The sequence below is a fragment of the Cyprinodon variegatus genome, unplaced genomic scaffold (assembly GCF_000732505.1).
Source record: "Cyprinodon variegatus isolate N-32 unplaced genomic scaffold, C_variegatus-1.0 Scaffold647, whole genome shotgun sequence".
In the NCBI taxonomy this organism is placed as follows: Eukaryota; Metazoa; Chordata; class Actinopteri; order Cyprinodontiformes; family Cyprinodontidae; genus Cyprinodon; species Cyprinodon variegatus.
Window position 1 is genome coordinate 61322 of NW_015151100.1, and position 25823 is coordinate 87144.

Below are 25823 nucleotides of genomic sequence, written 5' to 3' on the forward strand. Positions count from 1 at the left end.
TTGGGAAGATCAGGACTTAAGTAGTTGAAAAGAAGGGCAAATGGGGGATATTACTGAGCAACCTTTATTTTCTCCCAATCAATAGAGTGGCAGGAAGATTTAGTGACATTCAGTTGTGAACCAAAACTGGCCTGCAGGGAGTGGCAGGGTAAAGTCCAGTGTATTACCAAGTTGATTAGGGAAGACCAAGAGAGAAAAACATGTTTGGGCTTGAATGTATTTAATAGTAATAAAATTATTAGCTTGTCAGATGTTTGACTGAGTCAAAATACAATAAGAGGGAAATAAATTCCAGGCTGACTGACAGATCTAAACTAAAAAAATATAGGGGAAATGAAACATGCATTATTAAATCAACTGTCATTTATCAAAACAATGACTTCAACAGTATTTAATATAAAAACCTCTGCAACTTTTTCTGAATACAAATGCAGGATAATATTCATCACTGAAGAATCTTTACAATAGATTTACACCATATTACTATGTGGGTGTCATAAGCGAGTGGGAAGGAATGTCCTTGTCATAAATAATAACTCCCCCCTTTTAACTTTTAGCTAGGTATTCAAAAGACTCATATATATTGCAGCCAGTGTGCTGTGTCATATTTCAACCAAGTATGGAGATTTTTGAAACAATTTAGCTAGCAGGGGTAGAGATTTATTTTGCACTAAATACCAAATTACATCTGACAGATTGCAAATTTCAAAACAAATGTATTTCTTTATTTCCACACATCCATGTAAAAGCAATAAATGGTGAAGAATTTGAAACATTTGGCAGCTTTGTAAAAAGAACAAACAATAATTTAATGTGTGCTAATATATTCAGGTCAGAAAATCTGCTGCAGACAGATTTCATGCAAATCGCTCCAATATGCAGTTCACACTGACTGACTTAGATGGATTGAAAATATTAGGCCCTATCCGCTTCTACACACCCACATTTATCTATTCATCTCCCTACATTCTTATCAAATCCAAAGCTATTTGCAGCAGTGATTTTTAAGGCACAGTGGAATTATGATAAAATATTTTCCAAGTACTCACGTTGTAGTGGGCCAGAGTGTTTATGCGCTTCCATCTTCCTTCTTTCTGCGAGGTCAGGTCCAGATCAGACAAAATCTGTCCCGTTGAGCCAGGACGCCACTCTGTCAATTGAAAAAACAAAAGGTATGTTGCAAAACTGAGCAAAATGTCCACATGCTTATGCTTTTCTAATGGTAATTACATGAGTTCAAATTAGTTAAGTTATTCAAGGCAAGCACTCAGCTTTCTACAGGGGTTTAAAAGATACACTTGAGGAGGCTGGGGGTGAAGCAAAGACATCACTCTTTTATGAATAATTTAGATTTAATTAAAATTAGTGTTTTTCACCCGAACATTTTCTGCATCACTGCAGACTTGACATCAAACGTGATGTTCTGAATGTGTAATTTACAGGTTTAGCAAATATAAGGGAGCCGTCTTTTATTTCATGAACAGAGATGGCTTTCTATTAAAATATATAAAGAAATAAGACCTTCAATGTGACGTGAATGGCTTTGATGCAAGAAAATATGTGGAGAATTTAGCCTTTTAGGGTTGCCATACAGTTTAAGAAGCATAATAGAGCATCAACTGCTTATTTAGGGAAAAAAACACCACCACCTCACATCAGTTCTCCAAGCTAATGAATAAATGGATAACAAGAAAAAGGGATTTTATATGTGCATAATTTTAATGTGTTTCAGTTTTGTAAATGCGTATTGGAGGTCCGGTTTTGTTTTTTCTGCTTTAAGTAAATTTTTTCATCATTTTTAGTTAACTAACTGAAAAATGCATACAGTAGTATGTATTGGAATCTATATAGCAGGTATTAGAGGGGCTAAATCCAAATTTGTGCAACACTTTTAGATTTGTATTTATCTTTAAATCATGAATCAGTTTCTTTTTTTTTTTTTTTTACATCTATGTCTATTTTGTTGGTCAAGGAAAAACCTTAATACAAAACAATGAAATGTGTGGTTGTAACATGATTATTATGTTTAGGAGCTGTGAATACTTTTAAAGCGCCCTGTTTTACAGTGCTCATTACTGTCTCCTCTATACTTACCCAGAGTGACGCTGTCAACCTTGGGCCTCTGGGAGTAAGGCTGGTTTCTGTATACTTGCTCTATGATCTTTTCCTTCACCTGCGAGATGGTGTCACAGCTCAGCACCTTGACGGGTGTCACATCTGGACCCTCACCATGAACCAGTACCTGCAAGGTCTGACAAGAAAACGCAGGGATGCAAACATTGTTAGAGCTGGTGACAGCCCATGCACCAACAGAGAGTCCTGCAAATTAAAAGCATGCAGAAAAATATACATGTGACCAGAGTAGCCAGCCACCCCCACATCCGTATCCCAAGCTGCATTGGGATGCTGCTGTTATGGAAAATGGGCATTTGAAAGCACACACAGACACACAGATGCTGCACTGACACCTGGCATGACTCTTGTCACCTGGACTGGCTGGGCTGGCTAATGACCAAGGCTCAGCAGGAGAAAACCCTCCTCACCTAATAAACCCAGTAGGCTATCAGAGATAACTGACCGCTCTTTGGACAGGGGTTAAAGAAATTCACAGCCAGGAGCTTCTAAACTGATCTGCATTTTAAGTTAATATAAAGAACATGCTGCAAATTAAATCCAGTGGTGAAGATTTCAAAGAGGGATAATTCAACAACTGCCTGTGAAATCCAGCATGTTACGTTTTTTTCCTCTCTCCCCGTGAAATTTAATCACAGAAGGCGATCCATCACAACGGGAGACGTGTAATTCAGCCTAATTTGATAATTGTCCTCGACAACGCCATTACCCATGGGTCTTTTTGTTTGCGCTGACTTTAACAGAAAACAGCTGGGCTCAGATTAGCTTCCATTATTGAAACACAATACTAAAATAAAAGGTGCAGCCTTTTCACTGACTCCTGAAAGCTGTCCAAATGGATGCAGAGCACGTGCAGGTGGCAAGGTCGAGGAAAGGTTGCTGAGGGGGCTTGTACTCTATGCCTGTTCTGACTTGTGCTTTGCTCACCTAAACTGCATGTTTTACCGCTATTCTGGAATGAGTGGCTGGAGACTTTTCCCCCCTTTTTTTAGTCTGAAAACACTGACAACTGGAAATTGATGTCACATAAAAAGCAAGCAGTCGCTTTAAGATTTCCTCCTGTGTATGGCTACCATGGCAACAACACAGAGCATGTAAGTGTGCATGTTTCCCATCGTGCAGAAGAAGTGTAATCAGAAATCAAAGTGTCTGCAGAATTATGGATGCATAAATATATGTGTGTGTGTGTGTGTGTGTTAACCTCACCAGGACAGAGTACTCTACATCATCGCCCAACAGGCCCGTGTCGTTGAGGGTGTACTTGGCTTTCTTAACTCTGGCGTCCACAGGGCCCTTTTCAATCTGGTGCTTGATGGCTCGGAACAGTTTGTATAAAGGCTCACCTGCAGTGTCCTGGTATCCCCACACGATTACACACACAGAAACAAAAAGACATTTATGGAGTTTTCTCTGATGTTCTCTAGAAGATAATTATTGGCATAAATAGCTCACACGTGGAATTCACTACATCCATGCAAACTCAGAAATTAAATTAGACCTTTTTTTCATTTGGAATCTGGGCCTTAACCTCTAATAACTCACAACTTCAAAAAATCATGACTCATATTAAAAGGTTTTGGGGAGATTTATTTTGAAAGGCTTAAGGATCACTTTTTAAATTAAAGAATAGTTTAAATCCTTCAGTAATGCAGAACCTAGTGTTGCAATAATCTAACCCTCAGTTTCCTAAATTCAGTCCTTGAGAGCTACCACCTAATCCCGTCACAGGGTGGACGGGGGCTAAAAGTCGCGGGATGGTAAGCTTTGGTACCCCTGCACTAACCTATGAGAGACATATACAGACTGTATATTTAAGCTTATGCATGAGCTTTATTTTGAAAGATTAGCAATAATTTTTATGCCACTAATTTAGAGTAATTGGCAATTCACATTATACTTAAGTAATAGTCTGACTAGGGATTTGTAATCGAAAACAGTTCCAGTTCAGAACCGGTTCTGTGTGTTCCAATTCCATCGCACCGTTTGGCAGCTCGCTTAGCAGTTCTTTAAACAGTTCCAGGCAGCACCAGAGCCTAGCACTGGGTAGCACAACTTCTGTCGCGTTTTCTGCATAAGTTACGTCACATTTTTTACGCAAGTTAAGCAAGTACGACGTGACCCGCCGTACGTCTAGAAAAGCAAAACAAGAAAAATGGCGTCCCATCGGGTAAACCAATCAAAAGTTTGGATGTAAGGTGGCAAAATTATACGCGGGAGGAAATGCATCCAACATGCAAAAACACCTGAGTACACAACATGGCATACATTTTAATGAATGCCATGCTTTTGACCCTTCCGGACAGAAGCTAAAGTTATGAACAGCATGGAAGGGAACTCTGGTGGTAAGTAGCTAGTTTTATATGACTGACTGTGCTTAATGTGGTTCCTATTTAAATCATATGCCATTTCTGGAAATAAACCAGTTTGCTACCTCTCTTTGGGGTTATCAAACATGCTACAAAGTTCATTGTTTAACAGAATCGATAAGGAATCGAATCGTTTCACAGAATCGATAAGGAATCGAATCGTTTTACAGAATCGATAAGGGAATCGGAATCGTGAAAATCTTATCAATTCCCAAGCCTAAGCCTGACCCATAAAATATATTGAGGCTTTTCTTCTAAAGAGCATTTAATCACTTTATTTTCAAAGCATAATATGATCTTTTTAGTCACTGGTTTAACTCACTAAATAAGGCAGAAACAACCTCAACAAAATACTAAACCATGAACTTTTATAGATTTACTCTCAAAGTAAACCTATAAAAGTTCCTGGCTCATCTAAACCAGGAACTTTTATAGGTTTACTTTGAGTTTAAATCTATAATATTGTATGAGCTACAGTTCAAAGTGTCTTGCAATTTCTTATTCAATCACTAGTTTAATTCCCTACAGCACACAGGACCTAAATCACAACAATAAAGAGGCCTCAGGCATTTTCTACACTCTTCTACACTTATTCTATGTTAATCATAGCCCCTTATCATGGATAATAACTGTTACAAAAGTTTTTACTTTGGATTTTGAACAGATGTAAACTCAGATCCTTGCCTCATTTAATAAGCACACATAAGGAAAATTGTAATGATTTATCCTCCATCTCCCCAACTCCTATAACAGCAGGCATTGCTAATTTATGGCTGTTTTTCTCCTGTCGTGCTGCAGATGAGCGACAGTGGTTTTTTACTACTTGGTTTTTTTTTTTTTTCTGATGACGCAACAACTAATTAATCTGCCTTTGCCACTCCGGTCATCAAACTGATTTAATACGTTCTGAAATTCCGTGTATAAATCTGATCTTACCTTCAAAAACTGGTAAAGGCAGATGGACATCCAGTTACAAAGCATCCGTTCAACCACTGTCTCCGACCTGGAAAACAGATACGGCATCATGCTTTTAGTACTGAATCATTTCAGTTTTAATTTGGAACACATTGATGGGACAGATGGACAAATGGACAGACACATGGATGCATATATAGGAGAAATGGACAGACAGATGGGGGCTGGGATGGATGGATGTGTGGATTGGCTGACATGAATTAATAGATGGGATTGAGGGACGTAAGAGTACAAATTTCATGTAGAGATTAACCTAATTTTATTATTTGTATTTTCTTTGCCAGTTTCGTGGGGTTTAGGTCTGTCTACTCACTTACTGTAAGTAAACAACATTCATCACAACTGAAAGCAGCATTCAGGATAAATAAAATGGAACAGTAAACATCTCCATTATGTCCTCCTGAAAATGCTGAAACACTTCAGTGTTTTCTGAACAGCTAATCAGCGTCAAGATATTTTAATCAAAATCTTGTGTCAGCGGTCACTTGACGGGCTGGTGACACCCATTGTTAACTTGTGGCATACCTAATTAGATGTCTGGTGTATAAGGGGGGCCTGTGTTTGTACAATAGCATAATCAACATAATGAGCTTCTCCACTGGGGAATAATTAGGATGTGTGCTTGCTGCTTACAGCAAGTCACAGCCTGCCTCGGCACAGCAGATAGTTCAGATCACATAACCCCGTCTCAGAGGTGATGAGCGACTGTAGTGCAATCAGTAGAGGATTTGACACTGATGTCATCATTACAGTAAGCAAACAAATAAAACGGACCGTGCCGAGCGTGCTAACTATCAGTGGTTTCTGTTAGGCTTTTTCATAAACTACTATTCAATGTAAATGTTGAAGGACTAATTAAATTAGCAAAGCAAATGAGCAACGAAAAATATTCAGTATAAAAAGTCAAAATAATTAATGAAAACAGTATTCTGGAATATCTCAGAAATACCTTGTCTTAATATTTTAATGCAAATCAGATTCCAGGTTCACATCAAATCACTAAAGCCATGCGTGCCATTAAGCTGGAGTTTTAAGAGATGCATTTTTCTTTGTCAAAGGTGGAATGATTATGCAACTTAACTTTAATAGAAAAATAAGTATGATGCACACATTTATGGATTTATTATTGATTATCTCTAAACTGCACTGTTACAAAAAAGGACATTTAGACAAACTATGACATACATCCCAGGTAAGGTTTGTTAAATGCTTCTTTAGAAAGGAACTTCTTGAACTCAGGTCAGTTAAGCCCTTTTGAATTAGTTGATTTAATGACAGAGACCCAACCATTAATCATAGTCAATTGTAAGTTGGCTGTACTAAAGTCAGAGCTTTGCCGATCAGGATGCTTAATTCAAGTCATCCAAAACCAGTTTCAATTTCGTCCATGTTTTAAACATTTAAACTGAACTGCCCCTCTTCTATATCAACCTATCTGTCCATCCAAATACCTAATATGTTTAGGTAAGCTAAAAACTCTACCAGTAATTGAATACATAAAGACAGAATATTATTGTGACTGTTCTGATAATATCAATAGGGACTGAGAGGATAATAACCATGAAATACACACTGCTTACAAAACACCTTCATGCATGGCTGTAAAGAATATTCTCCAGAGACATTTGGAAAAAGTCCAGACTTCAATCAGAGGACACAAATATTTAGCTATTAAGTCACATGGACACAAGATGTATTTAAAAGAGTGAAGGGGAGGCTTTAAAATCTTATAACCTTTTAAAATATGTCAAGCATGGTGGAAATGTGTCAAAAGTCTGTTTTTTGATGATGTGATACTGATACTAGTTTATCACACAGCCTGGATGGGGATGGCAGAATAATTCCAATTTCCATAATTTTAGACTTTTCTTTAGAAGATAATATTAGATTTCTGTAATGCTCAACCACTTAACCATATTAAAAGCTGGATCCATATTTGAATTAATAAGGAAAACCTATCCTAAAATAGACTTTGTGTGCCGTACAGTGCTTTCTACAGTACATGTCTTGGGCATTATTTTATAATTTATTGTACATTTGTTGCAGTACTGTTATTGTGTCTGTAACAGTCTATTTGGTATCCTCCTAATGGACAGGTCTACAACATTTTATTTTGAACCTTTTAAGACCAAGCCCAGCCTGAATATATTTTGGATTAAGGAAAATGTACAATAATCCAGCAGATAGCCTTTTTACTTTACATTTTATTATAGTAAACATTAGATTTATATCTTAAAAATGAAGTATATTAATTCCTCTGGTTTCTTTGAGGGCATCTTCAGTTTTTGGATGTTTCTGGATTTCAAATTGTATTCTGATCTAACGGGGCCATTGAAGTGACTAATGGGGAAATTAGGACGAGAGATTCACTGATCCTACCCACTATTGAGCTCAATATTTAAACAACCAAACATTTACACTGTCTATAAAGTAAACATATGGCCAGCACAGTTTATATTCATAACTTCAAACAATTTTAATCACACATTACTGATTTTCTAATGAAATACTTTCAAGTATAACTTATTAAAAAATTGATTTTATTCACAGGATTAATGCATGTTTTATGATGATTAATCTGATCAGAAATGATATTGTAGGCGTTATTAAAGACCTCAAATATGAACAACAATTATTAGCAGAGACTATGATGGGCTCCAAGGAGGAAAAAAAAGAAAACAGAAGGAAGAACAGAAGGAGGAGGACTGGAATAGACTGAGCTGCAGCCTGGCTCCCTCTTAGAGGACTAGTAGTCGGTGCAAAATTCAACAGAAAATATGGCAATAGAATGAAACAGTCCACCATATCTTGAGATGATTCCCAGTCCGCCTCAACTGGCTGAAAGGATCAGCGCCAAAGTCTAGAAATGGAGAGACTCCCTATAGAGCCTCATCATAGACATTTAATAATCTACTGAAAAGTTTGACTAATCTTCAAATTTCAAAGTCTGTCTGAAAATTTAAAAACATGAAACAACACTTTTAACAAATATTCTAACCCTTTAGAGGAAAAATAAAAGCACTACTAAATCCAATTAACTTTATTTCTCTTTTGGCAATTACTGAATAGATGTGAAAGCAAATAACTATCAAAAGGAAGATATTGCACTTGTTCTAAGAAATATGGCCTGCAGATAATTTAGAATAAAAAGTCAGCTTCCAGATCACATGAATACATTGATCTCTCCAGTGCAGACTAAAAGTGTGCCATTATCTGTAGATAAGCAGAATAACGTTGGTTTGCACTCACCTGCGCAGCATCAGCTTGGGGTTCTTACTGTGAACATACTCCTCCATCAGCTCCAGCAGCAAAGTCCTCATAATATCAGTGTAGTATTCCAGCTTCCCATGCAGGGCCACAGTAAGCAGAGAGGCAAAGTACACTTTAGCCCTGGCGTTGAAATCATGACTGCGCTCTAACGTGCGGATAAACTGCAACAAAACCAGGATCACACAGACATGGGCAGACAAAGAGGTGAGAATTAATCATCATAATGTAGCTCGCACACACTGAAGCAAATCCTGCATAATACACTTTCAAATTATCAAATGACTAATGCTGGTGAAAATTATAATTATCAAGGTAATTTTAGTTCTGCCCTGTAAAACTTTGTGGCTTAGAAATGATCCCAATTAGTGGAAGAAGAATCTCCCCACACACTTAACACCTCAGAGGCCTGTTCTGTGCCAGCAATATTGGATTAATATGAGACTTCACACGTCCCTCTCTGCTCAGTCTTTAGCTATTCTGATGCTATAGCTCAAATACAACATGAAAGCTCTCCATTTAAAGGATGGTAGCCTGACTTTAAAATAGATTCTTGCAGTTTATTGCCAGGGTTAAGGTGCATTTTTAATAAATCTTTGATAAAGTTATAATTTATATAAATCCTTAAGAGATAAAGGTACCTAGCTAGTCCTATTTTCTAAAAACAGTCAGGTGTAATACTTATCTGTATTTATACTGAATATTTTGAAAAGTTAAGTGATTTCCCAAAGGTCCTGCAATGCGATAAACATGGATAAGGTTCATGAAATTTAAACAGGTGAAATAGGCAGATTTCTCCCGTCATCAAAAACAGTCTCATTCTGCTATTTGCACGAGGATTTTGAAACAACTATTCTGTGCTTGAAGGGAATAACCAAGCAGTAGAAAATGAGGAAAACGCTTTCAATCAATAACATCTCTTTCCAAACATTCCTCTTGCACATCACCCATGATAACTGGCTGCTGCAAGAGCTGAATGTGTTGTCATGGAGCCAAACAAGCAATATATCAGTTAGCTCAGCATAAATAAATATAAATAAATAAAAAAAAGGGAAACTTTTAGCTTCTTCTTTTTACTGCTGCAATGTTTTACACAGCCGCTGCATGATCTGCCAATACAGAGGTTTGATTTGGTAACCTGTGTTCATAACATAATCTTTAAGAGAATAACTATTTGAAGTTATGAGTTACTTCTTTCAAAACGTAACATTATTAGTAACTAATATACTGCAAAATCAGTTAGTAAGTGAAGTAACTATGTAGTTATTTGGATTGACTTTAATAATATTTTTATATTGGAACTTTAAAAACAACTGGTGCATCCAATTATCAAATATAAGAAGTTAAATATTAATTAATAAAGTAGATCAATTAATAAATTAAAAAGACTAATGGAAAAAGTGAGTAAGGACACTCAAGTGTATAAATGTATGCTTTAGATTAATATGTTTCATGTTTTTTAAAAAGAACACTGAAGTAAACCAGATGTTTTAGAACTTGATATCTTTGCATGTCGATAAGCTTTAACTGGCTATAAAAAAGGTAAAAATACTTTAAAAAAATGTATTTCAAGCAACTTAACAAAAACAATATAATTTGTAATAAAATTAAATAGGGTACTTACTGTATCAGAACACCCCGTTACCCCAACAAAGCAAGACTATATTCCCAAAGTTCTTGCATGAAAACTAACAGTACATGTAGGTAAATTCAGTATCACTCTAAAGGGGTAAAGAGAATTATGTGTTCATAAACTAAAGCCCGGGTTAATCTCCAGTGCAATTATTTTCAATATGACACTGACTGAGTAACGAGGGGATCCGACTATGCAGGGGTGAGCAGATCCCAATCTGTGTCAGTTTTTTTCATGCCTCTGTGCCCCAAAAATTGAAACAATTTCCTACATTTGATTGTACATTTTTGTCAGATTATGAAAAGTTATTAAAAAAGATACAAAAAAACAGCCACTTCATGATCCGACTGCTATTGCGCATGTTAGACCAGAACATATAGAGGATTTTCAAAGGCCGATATCAAAACATAGTGCAAACTGTATTTAAAGAAAAGGAAATCACTGCAATAAAGGCTGTGGGATGGTTTATATGGGTACTGGCTGAAGCAGTGAGAGGTGGACACCAGAGTAACATTACTTGTGAAAGAAAATGGCCAGACCTAGTTGAAAGCTCCAAGACCTGTAGTTTTTTTTGTATGAAATTACTGTCTTTGTTGTCAGAGCCAATTCGCCCTGCTATGCAAAAAAAAACCCAGAGTGGGCTCATCCAGGGTGACTTTGAACAGCTTCTTTTGCAGATTTTTGTCCTGATTTCTAACTTTGAGCTTTTCTTCATTGCCTTGTGTTCAGTTTTAAACTCTTTGCTAGGTGTCTACAAAAAGGCAAATAAAAATGATGATCAGGACCATCAAGCCACAATATAACTGAGAAGATAATGTTGTGAATACTATAACTATAGCATATACCCTTTAAATAGTACAATAACGTAATGCTGGACAGAGATAATGCTGTCACAGGAACAAATAGAGATTGTTTCTGGGCAAACAACTGTATCATAAAAGTGTGTGTTTAGTTATGCTAACTGCACATTTGTGCTGCCACAGAGGTGGTGTTATCACTGTCTGTCCTTTGAAACTGACAAGCAGATTCATGTAAATGTGTCAGCTTTAAATGTGGACAGTTAATCTGTGCCCCTTTAGCACACAAAATATATAAAATAAACACAAATGCATACAAGAGTCAATGTTGCAGTAAAAATTTAAAGTGCATGGTGTACATTGTATGTGTTCATAACCTGACAGCATCATAAATCGACTGACTATAGTGTAATACTTGTTGATCACAAAGATGTAAAGTCGTCATATTTAGCCAATAGTCTTTTTCCCAGGATAAACAGTCTGAGTTTGCCGTTATGGGATAGCATGAACATGGACTGATTGAAACAGACACATAGGGGAGCAACAGGGGCTAACTCTTCCCATATGTAGCTTCTAGTGTCTGGGTAGGCTATTTGAGAGTTAATGTGTTGTATTATAATTACATTAATCAGAAACGTCTTGGAGTTCAACAGGTTGGAGAACTGGTTGAGTGCCTGTGTCCTCGTCGCTCTCCGAGCCTCTGGAATATCCAGCTTCCCTGTGATCATGACATCATTGGCTCCGTCTTTGGAAGGCAGGAAGAAGACTCTGTCTGTGTAAGTCTTGTAGTCCAGGAAGGGGATTCGTGCCTCACTCACATCGTTCGTGTGGTCTTCCATTTCAATCATCAGGTCTGCAAAACAGCAGAAAGTAAAAAGACCTTATTTTTCTAAAATAAAATGTTTTTTTTTTCTTGTTGATCAATTTAAATTATGTTATTAAATACAGAAAACATAAAACCCTTCCAGGAAACATCGATTCCACATTAAAAGATTGCTTCTTATAACCCGTTTTGGCAAACCACTTCACATATTGATGACAGAAGAACACTAAGTGGGTGAACTGAATTAATTACAGTGGAAAAAATAAATGCTATCACAGCTATGAAGCACATTACTCTCAATCAGGCATTAATAACATTGCTGAGCATTAGCAGCTGTTTTCCTGTTACCTGTGAATTCCTTCTTGCAGCGGTCTCTCACGCTCTCCTCCAGGTTCTCCAGCTGGTGCTTAACTTTCTCATACTCTCTCTCTGCCTGTTGACTCTTTCTCCTAAACAGAAACCAAAAGAAAAGGCAGGGTGTATCTGCTTGAAAATCAGGGAAAATATTTCAACTGCTGTTATTTTAAATAAGAATTCAAATTCCTTTTTAAATCAGAATAATTTGAATAACAGCTACTGTGTTATAGTCTAGGACAGTGAGCCTATTTCACCTGTAGCAGTAGACAGAAATGATGATGATGAGCAGCATGGGCACAATAACCGCAGGGATGATTATGTAGAGCGACAAATCGTTCTTCTTTTCAAACTCCACCAAGCCGATCACCCACTCTCCTTTTCCAAACTTGATCTGTGGATAAACACAGGGGGAGACTTTTATATCCTACAGAAGAGAAGGACATTTTACCCACGCAGACAGTGGCATAGAATGTGTAAAGCAACATCCAACTATATAAATGGAAATCTGCATTTATTTCCACTGAAAACCTTTGTAGTGTGCTGATGAGCAAGGACCGCTGTCAGCTTAACATCAGCAAAATGGCAGACTTTTTACAGAAGACTTTTTTGACCTTTAATAAAGTGTGAGTTACAAAAAGGAATCACATGAATTTAAAATAAATTCTCTTCAGTGATTATATTGGGATTCTATCTCAAAAACTGAACCTGTTTCCTTGTAAAATAATTTACAAATACCAACAAGGACTAAGATAGACAGTTTAGGAGTTTAGAGGCAAATAAAACTTTGTGCTCCTAAAATCACTCCTGACCCTTTTTTACTTTCTGACAGGTTACGTTATACTGCTGAAAGAGCCCACTGCTATTAGTGAACAGTTTCCATGAAAAGGTGTAGCTGGTCAAAGTAACCTCCATGTGGATTATAGGACCCAGTGGTTCCCAGCAGAAGACTGTCCAAAGTGTCATACTGCCTTTACTGTTTTTTTACCATGTTCCATCAGCCATTCTGCCACAAGGCCTTCCCCTTTAGTCCATGTGTTATTAGAACTATAAGCCTTTGCAGAATAGTCCATCTTTTTTTTTTTATTGCCTCAAAGTCAAGTCTTGACTTTGAGGCAATAAAAAAACTTTCCAACTGTTTACCATTTTAGAATTTAACAAAGATTGGTAAGGCAATCTGACTGGTTTGTGCCCGTCTTCTTTTTAAGCCATTCTATCTAGATCGGAGATCTTCAACAGGGGTCCGTGACCCCTAGTGGGTCCACAGAGGTACTGCATGGGGGTCACGGAAGTTTTGGTTGATTAGACGTTTTTTTAAAATATATTTCTCCTGCAATTTATTCCACTAATTGAAATGTCTTTGAATTGACATTAACATGAATTAAACACGTAAACAGATAAATGGAGGCAGAAGATGTCTTTCAACAAACAGGAGCTATTTCAAACTGGGCACTATTTAATTCACAACACCTGTCCCATCAACGAGGAATCAGAAATACTTTAAAATCCCATGGTGAAATTACTTTCATTACAGGACTCCATATGTAATAGTGTGACTATAGGACCAGTTTGATACAACACAATTTCATACAATATATATAATTAGGGGGTCCCTGCTCCATCAGTTTGGGGGTCCTTCGCCTGGAAAACGAAGACCCCTGATCTAGACTGTTGCATCAGACCACACAGGCCAGGCTTCATCTAAAAGAGACTTAAAGCCATTCTAATCATTAGCCTTATCAAATTTTCCCCATTTATAACTATATTTGTGAAAATAAAATGGTCACTTTCTGCTTAACATGTCCCACACAGTTGAGAGCTGGCAATATGAAATGGCTACCAGCGCATCTTGTCCTGTTAGTGGTCATAATGTTAAGCCATACATGCTCTCTTGTTTTCACTGCACGTATCTTGTACAATTGATAGTTCAGTCATGTTACTTAATTATGCAGCACTGAACAGCCGCAGAAGTGAAACAATAGCTCACTTTTAGGTACTACCCATGGGAGAGATTACTCTATTCATCACAATTGTGGGTTGGATATAATTAAATGTAATTATAGGGGCCTGTAGCTACAGAGAAATTCCTCAGCTGGAGAAAAGGGAAAAAAATGTCTCAAGAAGTATAGAGGACATGCCTGGAGAACTACAGGCAATATTTCTGATGAATAGCTTCTTGCGTCTACAAGTCTGCACATGGGTTTGGAATGTAGCAGAGAACATTTACTTAAGTAATGTTCCTTAGCGATTTGAGGAACCTCTACTTTGGATTTTCTTCATTTGTTCCCGTTATACTCCCACCCAGTTACCATTGAAATCCCTTAAATTCTTGTGTTTTTAATCCATAGTTGTTCTTACAAAGATTTCACATAAAGTTTGCACTGAGAGCCTCTGTCTGAAGTTCACAGAGTAAATATATTTACACAGGGAGGATAAGAATAATAAAACTCCATCTATTTGATGCTATTTTTTTTTAAGATGGTTTTCAAAAAATTTTCTGGTTCAAATATCCGCCGAGTACAGTAACTGATAAGCTGTTATTTTGTATGAGATTATTTTCTTGAAAACCTGTGTCAAGTTTTTTTTCAATAGATACATTCAATTTTGCAGTTACTTTATCAAAGGTTTAATGAAGCCAGTTTAAAAGCATAATTGCTTAATTGACCCCCCCCCCCCCCCAAAAAAAAAATATTTTCACCTATTTATTAAATAATCTGTTCATTCATTCTCTTAATTCATTCATTACTAAAATATATATTTTAGCAATTTAAGGCCATTTTTATGATATGAGTTTCAAAAATTTTTATTATTTTTCGTTGCTCATTATTTTGTCTTAGATGGGAATCTTTCATACTCTTTGGGGCTTTACACAGCCACTGAAATGATTGATATAACAGCATAAAAAAACATTAATCTAAGAGTTAAACTGAGTCAAATATTTAACAAAGGTAAAGGTTTTAATTTATATTGAACTCTTTTTCCAAGTTTCAAAAATGTATCTTTATCTGCTCTTACCAGCAAGTCCAGCATCTCAGGACTGGTGTCCCGGCGCTGCCGTCTGGAACGGGCGCGTGGCGTGGTGGAGGGTGGGTCCAGGAAAAGCTTGTCGTCTTGAAGCGTGTTGACTTGACACTGGACATCACCCACAAATGCTTGGGCTTCTCTGGCGGTCATAGCTCGGGAAAATCCTCGACCCTGCAGGAGAAGAGCAACAGAAATGCTCAAAGTGTCGTTACTGAACAACGTGCGAGAGGAAAAAAAAAAAAAAAAACCTTCATAATTACCAATATTAAATGCATCACTTAATGAGCACCGTGAGCATTATTTGAGGCTTTTTAATTAGAATCGGGTGAAGGGTGCAAACCCTTAACAGTTCTTGCCATTTAAGGGCTGAAAAGTAATTAGATGTCATTTAAATTATTAAGATTGTGTTTGCTGGAAGCATAATTACAAGCTGTTGCTAACTAAAGATAATCAACCTTACATTTTTTCCCAAATCCAGTCACTGTTGGGGTCTGTGGGGTTTTACTGTTTTTTTCTGGTGTTAGTGAGCTTCCTGTCACAGAGAGGATCTTTGCTTGAGGCTAGGCTGACCTGTGATGCTGCACACCTGAGAACATTTCTCAATCAAGATGACTAGCGTGCTTATAAGGAGGCGGAGGATCATCTCTCTTCGCTGGATGATTAACCCTGATGGTATTCCAGGCTAAAACCTAAACCAGGAATATCTTTCTTGCTGAAATTTATCTTCTTGTGAATCTCTTTAAATGCAGTTGTCATCTACCAACTCCTTCCTAATGGGTCTGCTTTCTCCCCTCAGCCCAACCAAAAAGTTCAACTGACTTCCTTCAGTTCTCTGCTTCCAGATTCTTGTTGCTTTTTTAAATAAAACATTGATATTCACGTGGTTCTCCATGTGATTCTGCATTTGGGTAAAAAAAATAAAAAAAATGCAAACCAACACGACAATTGGAATTTTCAGGAAAGTCAACAAGTCTAACTTTCTGTAATTTTAACAAAAGGAAAGGTTAGAGGAAAACGTTTTTAAAAAAATGTCACAGATTTTCACTTGATCCTGAGAATTTTTAAGATAGTTTAAGATAGTTTAGGAGGAGATTACAGTACAAAAACTATGCTGACTAATATTGAATTCAAAATATTTTTTTTTCTGCCGTTTTAGAAAAACAAAAAGGTAGGAGTTTATAACACAATATTATAACAGAACAAAATAAGAGGAAGCACATGAAAATAATGTAATTCCTATGAGGAGGTAAACGTCAAATGAGTTTATGAATTACTCATACCTAATATGTACATTTGTGCAAATACAAAGCAATAGGGGATTTTTTTATTTTGTTTAAGATGCATGAAATCTGAAACCATGTTTGGTCATGTCCAATCATTTGTATTTAGCTTTTCATTATCCTGGGCTTAGTTTTTTTCTTAACAGCTTTCATACATTTAAATGTATGTTTGCTAAATGGACCAATAATTAGCATTTATCATTTCAAATCAACACTTTCAATATAACAAGTGCACTGTTATTTGCATAATTATAATAACCAACAGAACAGAACACAAGCTGCTAAGTAATATAAATGTGTCAGAACTGCAATTCAGCACTTTTTTTTTACCACTTTAATTCTCATGTCAGATAATGAAGCAGTTTATCTTCATTTCTTTAAACAAATGAAGGCGGTGTGCGCTGTGTATACTCACAGTGACGATTATGATGCTGGCTTCATTAATGATGTTCTTCGGCAGTTTGTTGAAGGTGGGGTTGGGATGGTAGTCGAAGGGCTTCAGCTCCTTTATCCAATTGTCCAGCTTGATGTAGGTTTTAAAGGGTTGGCTCAGGGAGCCGTTTATTTCTGGAGACCGAAACTGGATGACTGTGTCGTTCTTCTCGTGGGCGACCTGGGTTTGCGTGGTGTGACAGTTTTTTAAAAAGACATGAAGATAATAAATGAGAAAGACGGGACACAAATGAAAACATAACACTATTCAGCGTGAAAAACTATTGACCGGGATTAGGGACTCAAAAGAAAATAGTGGGTGTTGAAGGGCCTTTTTTGTTGTTTGCTGTAAGAAAAACCAGTTTTTGTAAAATAAAGAGGATCAAACTATGCATGTCTTTTAAATAATTCTATTTAGACCTCAATCTGCCTCAGAGAACAACAGCTGCCTCAGATGAGTCACGGATCTCAGAGTCACTCCTCCACCGGCAGTTTATTGCTTTATCAAACTTTTGTCACTTCATTTTCTTGATTTTCCATCACTCACTGACTGTACTGATGGCAGACTATAAACTCAGTTTACATTTGTAGAAGGCAGGCGTGCCTTAATTCAGGTAAATTCAAAACAGCTGTGAAACTAATTCTTCTTTGGGCTCCTTTTTATGACTTGTTTACCTTAAAATAATTTTCTCTAATTAGTTTCATGAAAAAAAAAAAAGTGAATTTAACAGCTTTTCTTTGCACTATACTCTTTATGGTAAATAGCCAATTGTCATTTAATCAAACCTCATTCACAATATTGCTTATCAAGGCCGACTGATTTTTTTCCTCTAAAAAGCTTTCAGATGTACAGTTCTCTATTCATGATTCCTTGTTACATTACATATACACAGCTTGTGTACTCTATAATCAAGACTGGTTTAATATAAACCAAAATATGTTTACAGAACAGGGCCATTTTAACAATGCTGACTCTGTCCATCACTTTAGCACCGTTCAGTTTAAAATAACAGCTGCTACAGTATTTCTTACCAGATAAATCTATTTTTCTGCAGAAATTATGGTTTTACAAGACAAACAGTTGAATAGTTATTCTAGCTGTGTAATTAAAGCAAAAAACCCAGACTCCACAGAAATGATGGTTATAATTGAAATGTGTTGCTCTAGATGTTGAGAATAGCAGTGTGTTTAGATTGAAACTTTGATTAGAAAAGGATGAAACAAATTGTTAAAAATAAATTGACCTGAAATGATTGTAAATGGAAACCAAAACCAGAATTACATACAGTAAAAGCTACCTGGATTCCCTAAAAGATTTTTTTTATACTGGTGAATCAGAGGAAACCCATTTTAGTTTATACATTTAAAAGATTACATTTCTAAAGGATTCTGTATTATTTATTTTATTTCTGTTTCCACTGATTTGTATCTGTGAACATTAAAGAAGTATGTAACTGTGGCTGCCCTCACATTTTTACCACATTTCTATGATTTTGAACAGGACTCTACACTTTGCTTGTTTTTTGTTTATCAACAAATATATTAGTAGTGCAAAGATTTTAAATCTTTAGCTTATAGGTCTAGAGGATGATCTTTTATTTCCGGGTGGATCATCTAAATAAGTGGTCCTCCTAATTGTCAAACATCCTGGTGATATATTTACGTAAGGCCGCCCTACGTGCTCGTCCTGTTAGCTACCTTTTCTGTGCATGCGCACTTTCAGGCGTATATCTGTGGTGAGCTACGGTTTCAGACAGTCATTGAAGCTCACCTTTCTCACTGCAGTTCTTTGAAAATGGCCGAGGGTCATAAGAGAAAGTGTCTACGAAGTGTATGAGAAGAAAAGAAAGGCCTCAGAAAAGGCAGATATATCCCATAATGCTTTGCACGGAGAGCTCTCCTTGCAAAGCATTATTGGATTTGCTGTCACAGCGACCCGCTGTGACTAATAAAGATGGCACAGGACCCATGCGGTGGAGGAGTTACGTGACCAATGGGGAGAAAAAAGTAGTGATCATCTGTGCAATTTAACTGAATTTACTATTAAGTCCACCATGTAGTCCCTGCTCTATATAGTGATTGAGGGATTTAGGGGTTAGGGTGGACATTTGGATAAAGTAGATTGTACGAGCTATGAGGAGAGCAACTTTTAAACAGAGCGTGCATGAAATGGGCTCGTAAATGCTCTTGCACGCGTTTAACAGGCGTTCCCTTTCAGGAACGAATACAAGGTTGTGTGCATCTTTTTTTAAAGTGGAGAGAACTGGTGTTTTAAAAAATTCAGGAAAATCCTCCGCAATACCTTTAAGCATGATTTGACCCAAGAACTTGCCTATCCAGCCATGAAAATGATTCTAATATGACGACCTGTCTGTGACATTAATGGATTTGGCTAAAAAGTGGCTGATTGGGAGGATATTTCTTATCCTCAATCAAATTGACAACCATAAAAACTTTAAAAAAACTGATTTCAGAACTTCAAAGGTCTACATTTTATAACGAAAAGTACTACAGGTCTTTTGCATCAAGAAAACACTTGACTAACCTACAAACAAACATGGTTTACCACATGCCAGCAGCCATAATCAGTGTGCATATTTGAGCTTAGCTGGATGGACTTAAACCAAGAGGAGCTTATTAAACAGAGCAGTCAAAGCCTTTGAGATAAGACTCTCATTCAGTGCTGGCCTGAAGTACCTCCCAATCTCTATAGAGGAATTTGGCCCAGAAACAAAGAGGTAAAGTTCAGCACAGCTGTATAAGCTTGTGAAAATTTTAATCAAGTAACATATTTATGTCTTTAAATAGCATTAACTGCATTACGACAGAGTAATGGTGCCCAGGACCCAGATGGGAACAATTGTACTAGAAAGTTTACATAACCTGCCAAAAAAGACAGAAAAAAATCAGCTGCCAGTGAAATAAGTTGAAAGTGACAAAATTAATAATAACTAAAAAATATTCAAAAAGAATGGAAATCATTTAATACATTTTTATTTATTCATTTTTTCAGTGTTGTGAATTACTAGTGTGAATTTATTTATTTAGTTATTTTTCTAATGGAAGGGAATGTAAACTCAAGCACAACTGTAAATTGCAGCAAGCTGTGTAAAATCTTGGTGGTTTAAGTTTTCTGGCCGAATCAGATCAACTTAATAAACTGGACAAGGAGCATAGGTACTTTTCAGTGCGTGTAAAACAACATGACTTTTATATTGGGTTTAAGAGGTTTCAGTTTGTAGTGCGTCTAACGGATGGAAGAAAGAATGTAAATAAAAAGTGAACTTGCTGAAGACAAATTACTATAAAAAGGTAAAAGGGTCATAGATCAGATCAAAGTGAAGAAATGTAATAGAGACCTCAACAGCTGATAAGTTGCCTCCTTGGACCTCCATCACAGCACTCTGGATTAGGTCAAAACCGGAGCCAGTGACCGTGATGTTCCTCCCACCACTGAAACACAAATCAAATAGAAAGACAACTTGTTTTAGTAATTTTGCAGCTCATTGTCTCAATATACAACCAGTTTCATGTTGCCATCTGATAGGAAAAAAATACAGCAATTGCTTCAGCAAATATCAACCCGTTTATTACAGAAAACGTTATGTTTTTATTCTTAGTTTTACTTCCCAGACTTCAAAATGTGCTGCCAGACAGAGTCTTGTTCTCTTGTCCTTAACCCTAAAGGTCTTAATTATGTTTTCTGCTAACTTCCATTGCAGAGGATAAGACATCACTGTTATAGTGTGTTCATACAGAACAAGGTGGCCGCTGTAATTTCCGTATACCCCGTGGGGAATTCACCACTCTGCATTTCACCACACTGCATTTCAGATGCAGTGTTTACACCCTGGACCTTGTCAACAAATTAGAGGAGCCTTAGCTGTGTAAAGCTGACACCCCACTGACTTAAAAAAACTCAGCAAACTGACTGAACGGTTAGTGCTTCGTTAGTGCAGGTGTGTGCAGCCAAAATGGTCATTTGTAAAAATGAAAAAAAAAAAAAAAAAAAACAAAAAAAAAAATCAATAAATTAATTAAAAAAGATAATGTGTGCTAATGCTGTTTCAGGGATTTAAAGAGGATTTTTTTTTAGGTCACCCAGAGGTCAACTATCCCTACCCATCAAGCGCTGAAGTGAATTAAAATGATCTTGCCTACTTTTTTTTTATTAGTGCCGGTGACATTGCCATTCCAGCAGACATTATTGCTGGGAGCCCGTTCCTGATATAAATTTATTGCATAACTTCACATGTCATTCCTGTGCTGGTATTGAATATAACAGTGGGAATTTTTACCTTAGTTAGTGGCTGGAATGATTGTTTAATATTTAGTAAATCCCGAGCCTCCAAGACCATTTGCTTTGGACCTGCCGTTGCCCCTGACATAGCATTTCCTCTCAAGGTCTCGCTGTCAGCATTTCACAATAAAAGCAAAGGTGAAACTTAACATCAAAGACTGCTGCTTGGGGAGACCATAATCTTTTTGAAAAGCCTCAAAAGCTCTAAAAGAAAAGAGTCCACTTCGTTTCATCCAGATGCAGCTCTGATTCGGTCGGATTCTGCGGAACCATCTTGTAAATCTACCCCTGTAGAAAGCACAGATGCTGGGCAGTGAGCAGTGACAAACTGTCTGCGCTGGAGGTAAGTGAGGACAATGAAGTGTCCTTCTAGGAATAAATGAAAACAGCTTTGTTTTAAAGCCACCTATAAACCTCTTGAGAGCATTCCTTATTTCTACTGTTGTTAATATTACTTATCTCTGTAATCCATTTTAAGTGAAAAAGGCTCTGATTGGCTGCCATACTTTCCTTTACAAACATGCTGTCAGCCACAGAAAAGGTTTTGGAGCAGAATGTGTACATTAATGTTGGTCAGAGGATAATGTAGATTACATTCTCCACCTTGAAAAAAGTAGTTTGATAAAGAACTCACTGAATGTGTATGGTTAAGCACAGGTAAAGCAATACTTAAAGTGGAAACAAATATTGTACATTTTTCTTGTCATCTTTCGGAAAAAAAATTAGTGGGTAATCGTATAACTGCTGAAAACTGTTTCACTGTTGTTTTAAAAAGAGAGTCAAAAACAGATAAAAAAAATGCACTTAAAACACCTTCCAGAACAATTTCTATCCTGAAGAAAGCGATTCACAGCCTGAGGTGTCCGTCATATTCTGTTTATAGTTACAGGCTGCTTGAGGCAGTCTTCAACAGGAACATAATGCTGAATGCATCTTATGTGCATTTGGTCAACCTGAAGGTGTGTCCTTTAATTACCTGAAATGTTCATGCTGCTTAGAGTATTTCTTTCTTTCCCAATAAAAGAGCTAAAAGACAAGCCCTCAGGCTGAAAACATAGCTCTGTTTTATAGCTGATGACATGTATGTGTCAAAGGAAACAAGAGTCAGACTGCTGATTTTCTTTCCAGCTTGATGTTTTTGAGGGTTGTGCTCCCTTTAAATGTTTGATATCTGAATCTGAATCTGCTTTACCGTTTCTGCAAACTGTGGAATTATCTGCAAACATATTTTTACTCTGTTTTTGTCAAGAAAAGTTTTGGGCAATGATAAACATGATGGCCTTAAATATTTTTCATGTTTTATCACATCACAGCCAGCAACTTCAGAGCCCTTTATCGGCCCCTTTAAGTGATAGACAAACATATAATTTTACAATAATGATCCAAGCATTTGAACATCTAATCAAGTATGAAAGCAAATTTTTAGAAAATTTAACATCCATTTCAACTGCCTACATTTGATTTTTTAAATATTTTTCCAGCCCCTCAGATAAATCAAAGCTTTTTTTTTTTTTTTTTTTTTACATGCATAAAAAAATTGAAAAACTTATATATTTCTATTTGATGTTTTCACTACTTTTTGTTGGTCTATCACATAAAACCTCCAGAAGCCACTAAAGCCACTATATCAAGAAGGATCTCGTGGCTTTAATGTGAAATAAGGTGAAAACACTGTAATATAGTGTATACATATAAAGTTGTTTTTAATGTATAATGACTTTGACTGAAAACAGTAAAAAATTTGACATCCATTTGCTATGTTTGGTTTACACGATGGATGCTCCAGGTTTATATGACTTCATTCTAAAAATGTTTATAGAAACAACACAACTTGTCCCCAAGTCCTTATGAGTTCCTTAGAAGAGATGTGTGAACTGCTCTAATGATCAGTACTCAGAATGTCTAAATATGACTAAAAACTTTATGAATATTGCATGAAATTATCCTTGGTAAAAAAAAAAAAAAAGGACCTGGAAATATTGCCCTGTAACCAAAAGTGCATGTTTATGTTGAACTGACCAGACAAAGCTTGCTTTAGGGTGATGGTCCAGAACAATTGGGTTTTCCAAGTACTGGAAGGTACTTGGGACGTCTATATAGGTGCTCTTTCCATACTGAATAGTGACAGTGAGATGGTCAGAAGGCAGCTTGTCCAGTCGATATTCACCTGTCCTGCAGGTGATGTTTTTTCCAAATTGCTCCCTGCCAAGACAAGGACAAGGCTCAGTACATGCAGTGTGAGGAGTTGGGACTGGAAAAGGTCACTTTAGTGCAAGCAAACATGGCAGCTCCCTGACACTGGTAAATCTTGGCTCTAGTATTTCTCTAGCTCGTTGTTTTTCTAATAGCTCTATTTAAAGGAACATTAGCAGCCAAGAGAGGTAAACTGTAAAGGGCTAAACGGCTAAACAATTTTTATTACATCAAGTATAGAAAAGCATGCATGGATTTTGCATTTGGATAGTACTTAGCTATTCCATCTAAAAAGGTATTTTTAAACACGATAATTCAAATATAATTCTTACACAGCACAGTCCACGCCTCCAATTTTAACTTGGACATCTTCCTTACTGCCAATGTCCAGATACATCCCATTTATTGTAATGAGTGTGCCCCCCGCTTTAGGCCCTTTAGAAGGTTGCACACTTTCTGGAATCGGATCCTGGTTAAAAGCAAAACAAAAAAACAAACCAAACACATTAGGGTTATTGGTCACAAAATAACACTTGAATTAATGCACATATCTATCTTGGAAGGACAAACACAGGCAAGAATAAAACCACATGACAAGCTCATCCAACCTCAACCGTCACACTCTCGGATAACAGTGTTGCACTATAAACAGGCATGCTTTTTTTTAGGCTCCTCAAATCCCCCTACCCAGTCTGTCAGAGGCATTCTGTCACAAAATCATACAGGCTACACATCTGTTTCAATACGCCATGTAAACATTTAGCAATTCCGTTTTGGGTTAAAGGCTGTGATATAAATGGCCACTTAAAATGATAATCTTTAAACTCAAAGCATTTAAACTAGTGGTGGGATGCAATTAAAATCTGTAATCGATTAAATTACAGGGTCTGTAAATTAATTATTCTCAATTAATCACATTTTAATTGAAAAACAAACCATTGCTGCTGCTCTGTATATGGGTTGTATATTCCCCTGCATCACAACCACACCCTCCAATTTTATTTTCTTACGACATTTAAAATTTATGTATCACTTTATATATAACCACTGATTTTAGTTCATCTTAAAAAACAACAAAAGATAACCCACTATAATATTGAGGTTTGTGAATAATTTAAAATATGGGTATGAATTCTTTTCCACAGTATATTATATTCTGATGTTCTCTTTAAGTGGTCATAAATACAACCATGGTACCAAAAAATAATATCACGATAACTTTCAGGCAAATTTAAGCCAATATTTAAGGCAGCTCTAGCTGATTAGCAGAGTGACGCTGTGGACTTACCCTGTAGGTGAAGGACATGACGGACGTTCCTCTCTTTCTCCCCACCACCTCCACTTCCACTGGACCCGAGATACTTTTGTCTACAGGTCCAATCTCACACACCACACTGAAAAAACCGCAAAAAGATTTAAAGAAAGGGTTGAGCACAGATAGAGATATATGTAGACATTTACAGATTTTTTAAATTTTTAAGGATGCCTGAATGTCAACCATGTGTGTCACAAGCCTACTTTCCTAAAAATTGATACGACTTAAAAAAAAAAATCTATGAAATTGATATTTAAAATTGAGCTGAACTGAAATTGAACTGTTCTTAGTGTAATTTCAAATATCTAGATCATTAAAATTTAAATGAGAACTGCATACATAAAAGGAAAAAAAAGGCTAATTCTAAGTGGCCATTTGAACACAATGAGTTTATTCAATAACAGTGATTTAGTCATTATTAAAAGTAGTTCAGTTTCTTTTGTTCCTCTGGCTGCCTCTTATGCAGCGGGATTCATTTTCATATTTCAGCGTTTGGTGTTTAGTGGAAACCAGGTCTTCAGCACACCTACGGGTAAGTGTTGTGTAGATTAGTCAAGTTACTCCAGCAAGTCTCATTCAGGTAAACACAAGAGCCACACCATCCGAATGAGAAGCTGAAACTAAGCTCACTTCAACCTGAGAAACCTAAATGTGGGGCAGCTAACAAGAAGAAGAGTGTAGTCGTTTGAACAACAAACGTGAGTGATTTAAGACTGGAAGACCTCCATCTGGTCACATAAATCTCGGTTTATGCCTCATCATGCAGATGGTGGGGCGAGGATTTGTTGTAAATGTAGCTCCATCCTGCCAGGTGTCAACTGCTCTGGCAAGTGGCTGTTTTCAGTTTTATAGTCCATTTGTATGAAGTGAGCACTTTTAAACCCAGCTGGGACTGAAGTGAATTTGGTAGACTTGGTTAATGCAATTATCT

The 25823-nt window shown here is 36.7% G+C and overlaps 1 protein-coding gene across 4 annotated transcripts in view; it reads right to left on the reverse strand.

Annotated features, from left to right (window-relative positions):
* Positions 1-25823, reverse strand: part of plxnb2 (plexin B2) — a 164839-nt gene that overhangs the window by 12782 nt on the left and 126234 nt on the right. For all 4 annotated transcript variants that reach the window (XM_015393549.1, XM_015393548.1, XM_015393547.1 and 1 more), the window contains 14 exons: positions 24866-24971; positions 23910-24046; positions 23404-23586; positions 20444-20537; positions 17068-17265; positions 15364-15543; positions 12606-12742; positions 12343-12443; positions 11795-12024; positions 8724-8905; positions 5436-5502; positions 3340-3486; positions 2095-2251; positions 1050-1150 (listed from right to left, as the gene is read on the reverse strand). In XM_015393549.1, the coding sequence (XP_015249035.1) occupies positions 1050-1150; positions 2095-2251; positions 3340-3486; positions 5436-5502; positions 8724-8905; positions 11795-12024; positions 12343-12443; positions 12606-12742; positions 15364-15543; positions 17068-17265; positions 20444-20537; positions 23404-23586; positions 23910-24046; positions 24866-24971 (2020 nt within the window). The remainder of the gene's footprint in view (positions 1-1049; positions 1151-2094; positions 2252-3339; positions 3487-5435; positions 5503-8723; positions 8906-11794; positions 12025-12342; positions 12444-12605; positions 12743-15363; positions 15544-17067; positions 17266-20443; positions 20538-23403; positions 23587-23909; positions 24047-24865; positions 24972-25823) is intronic.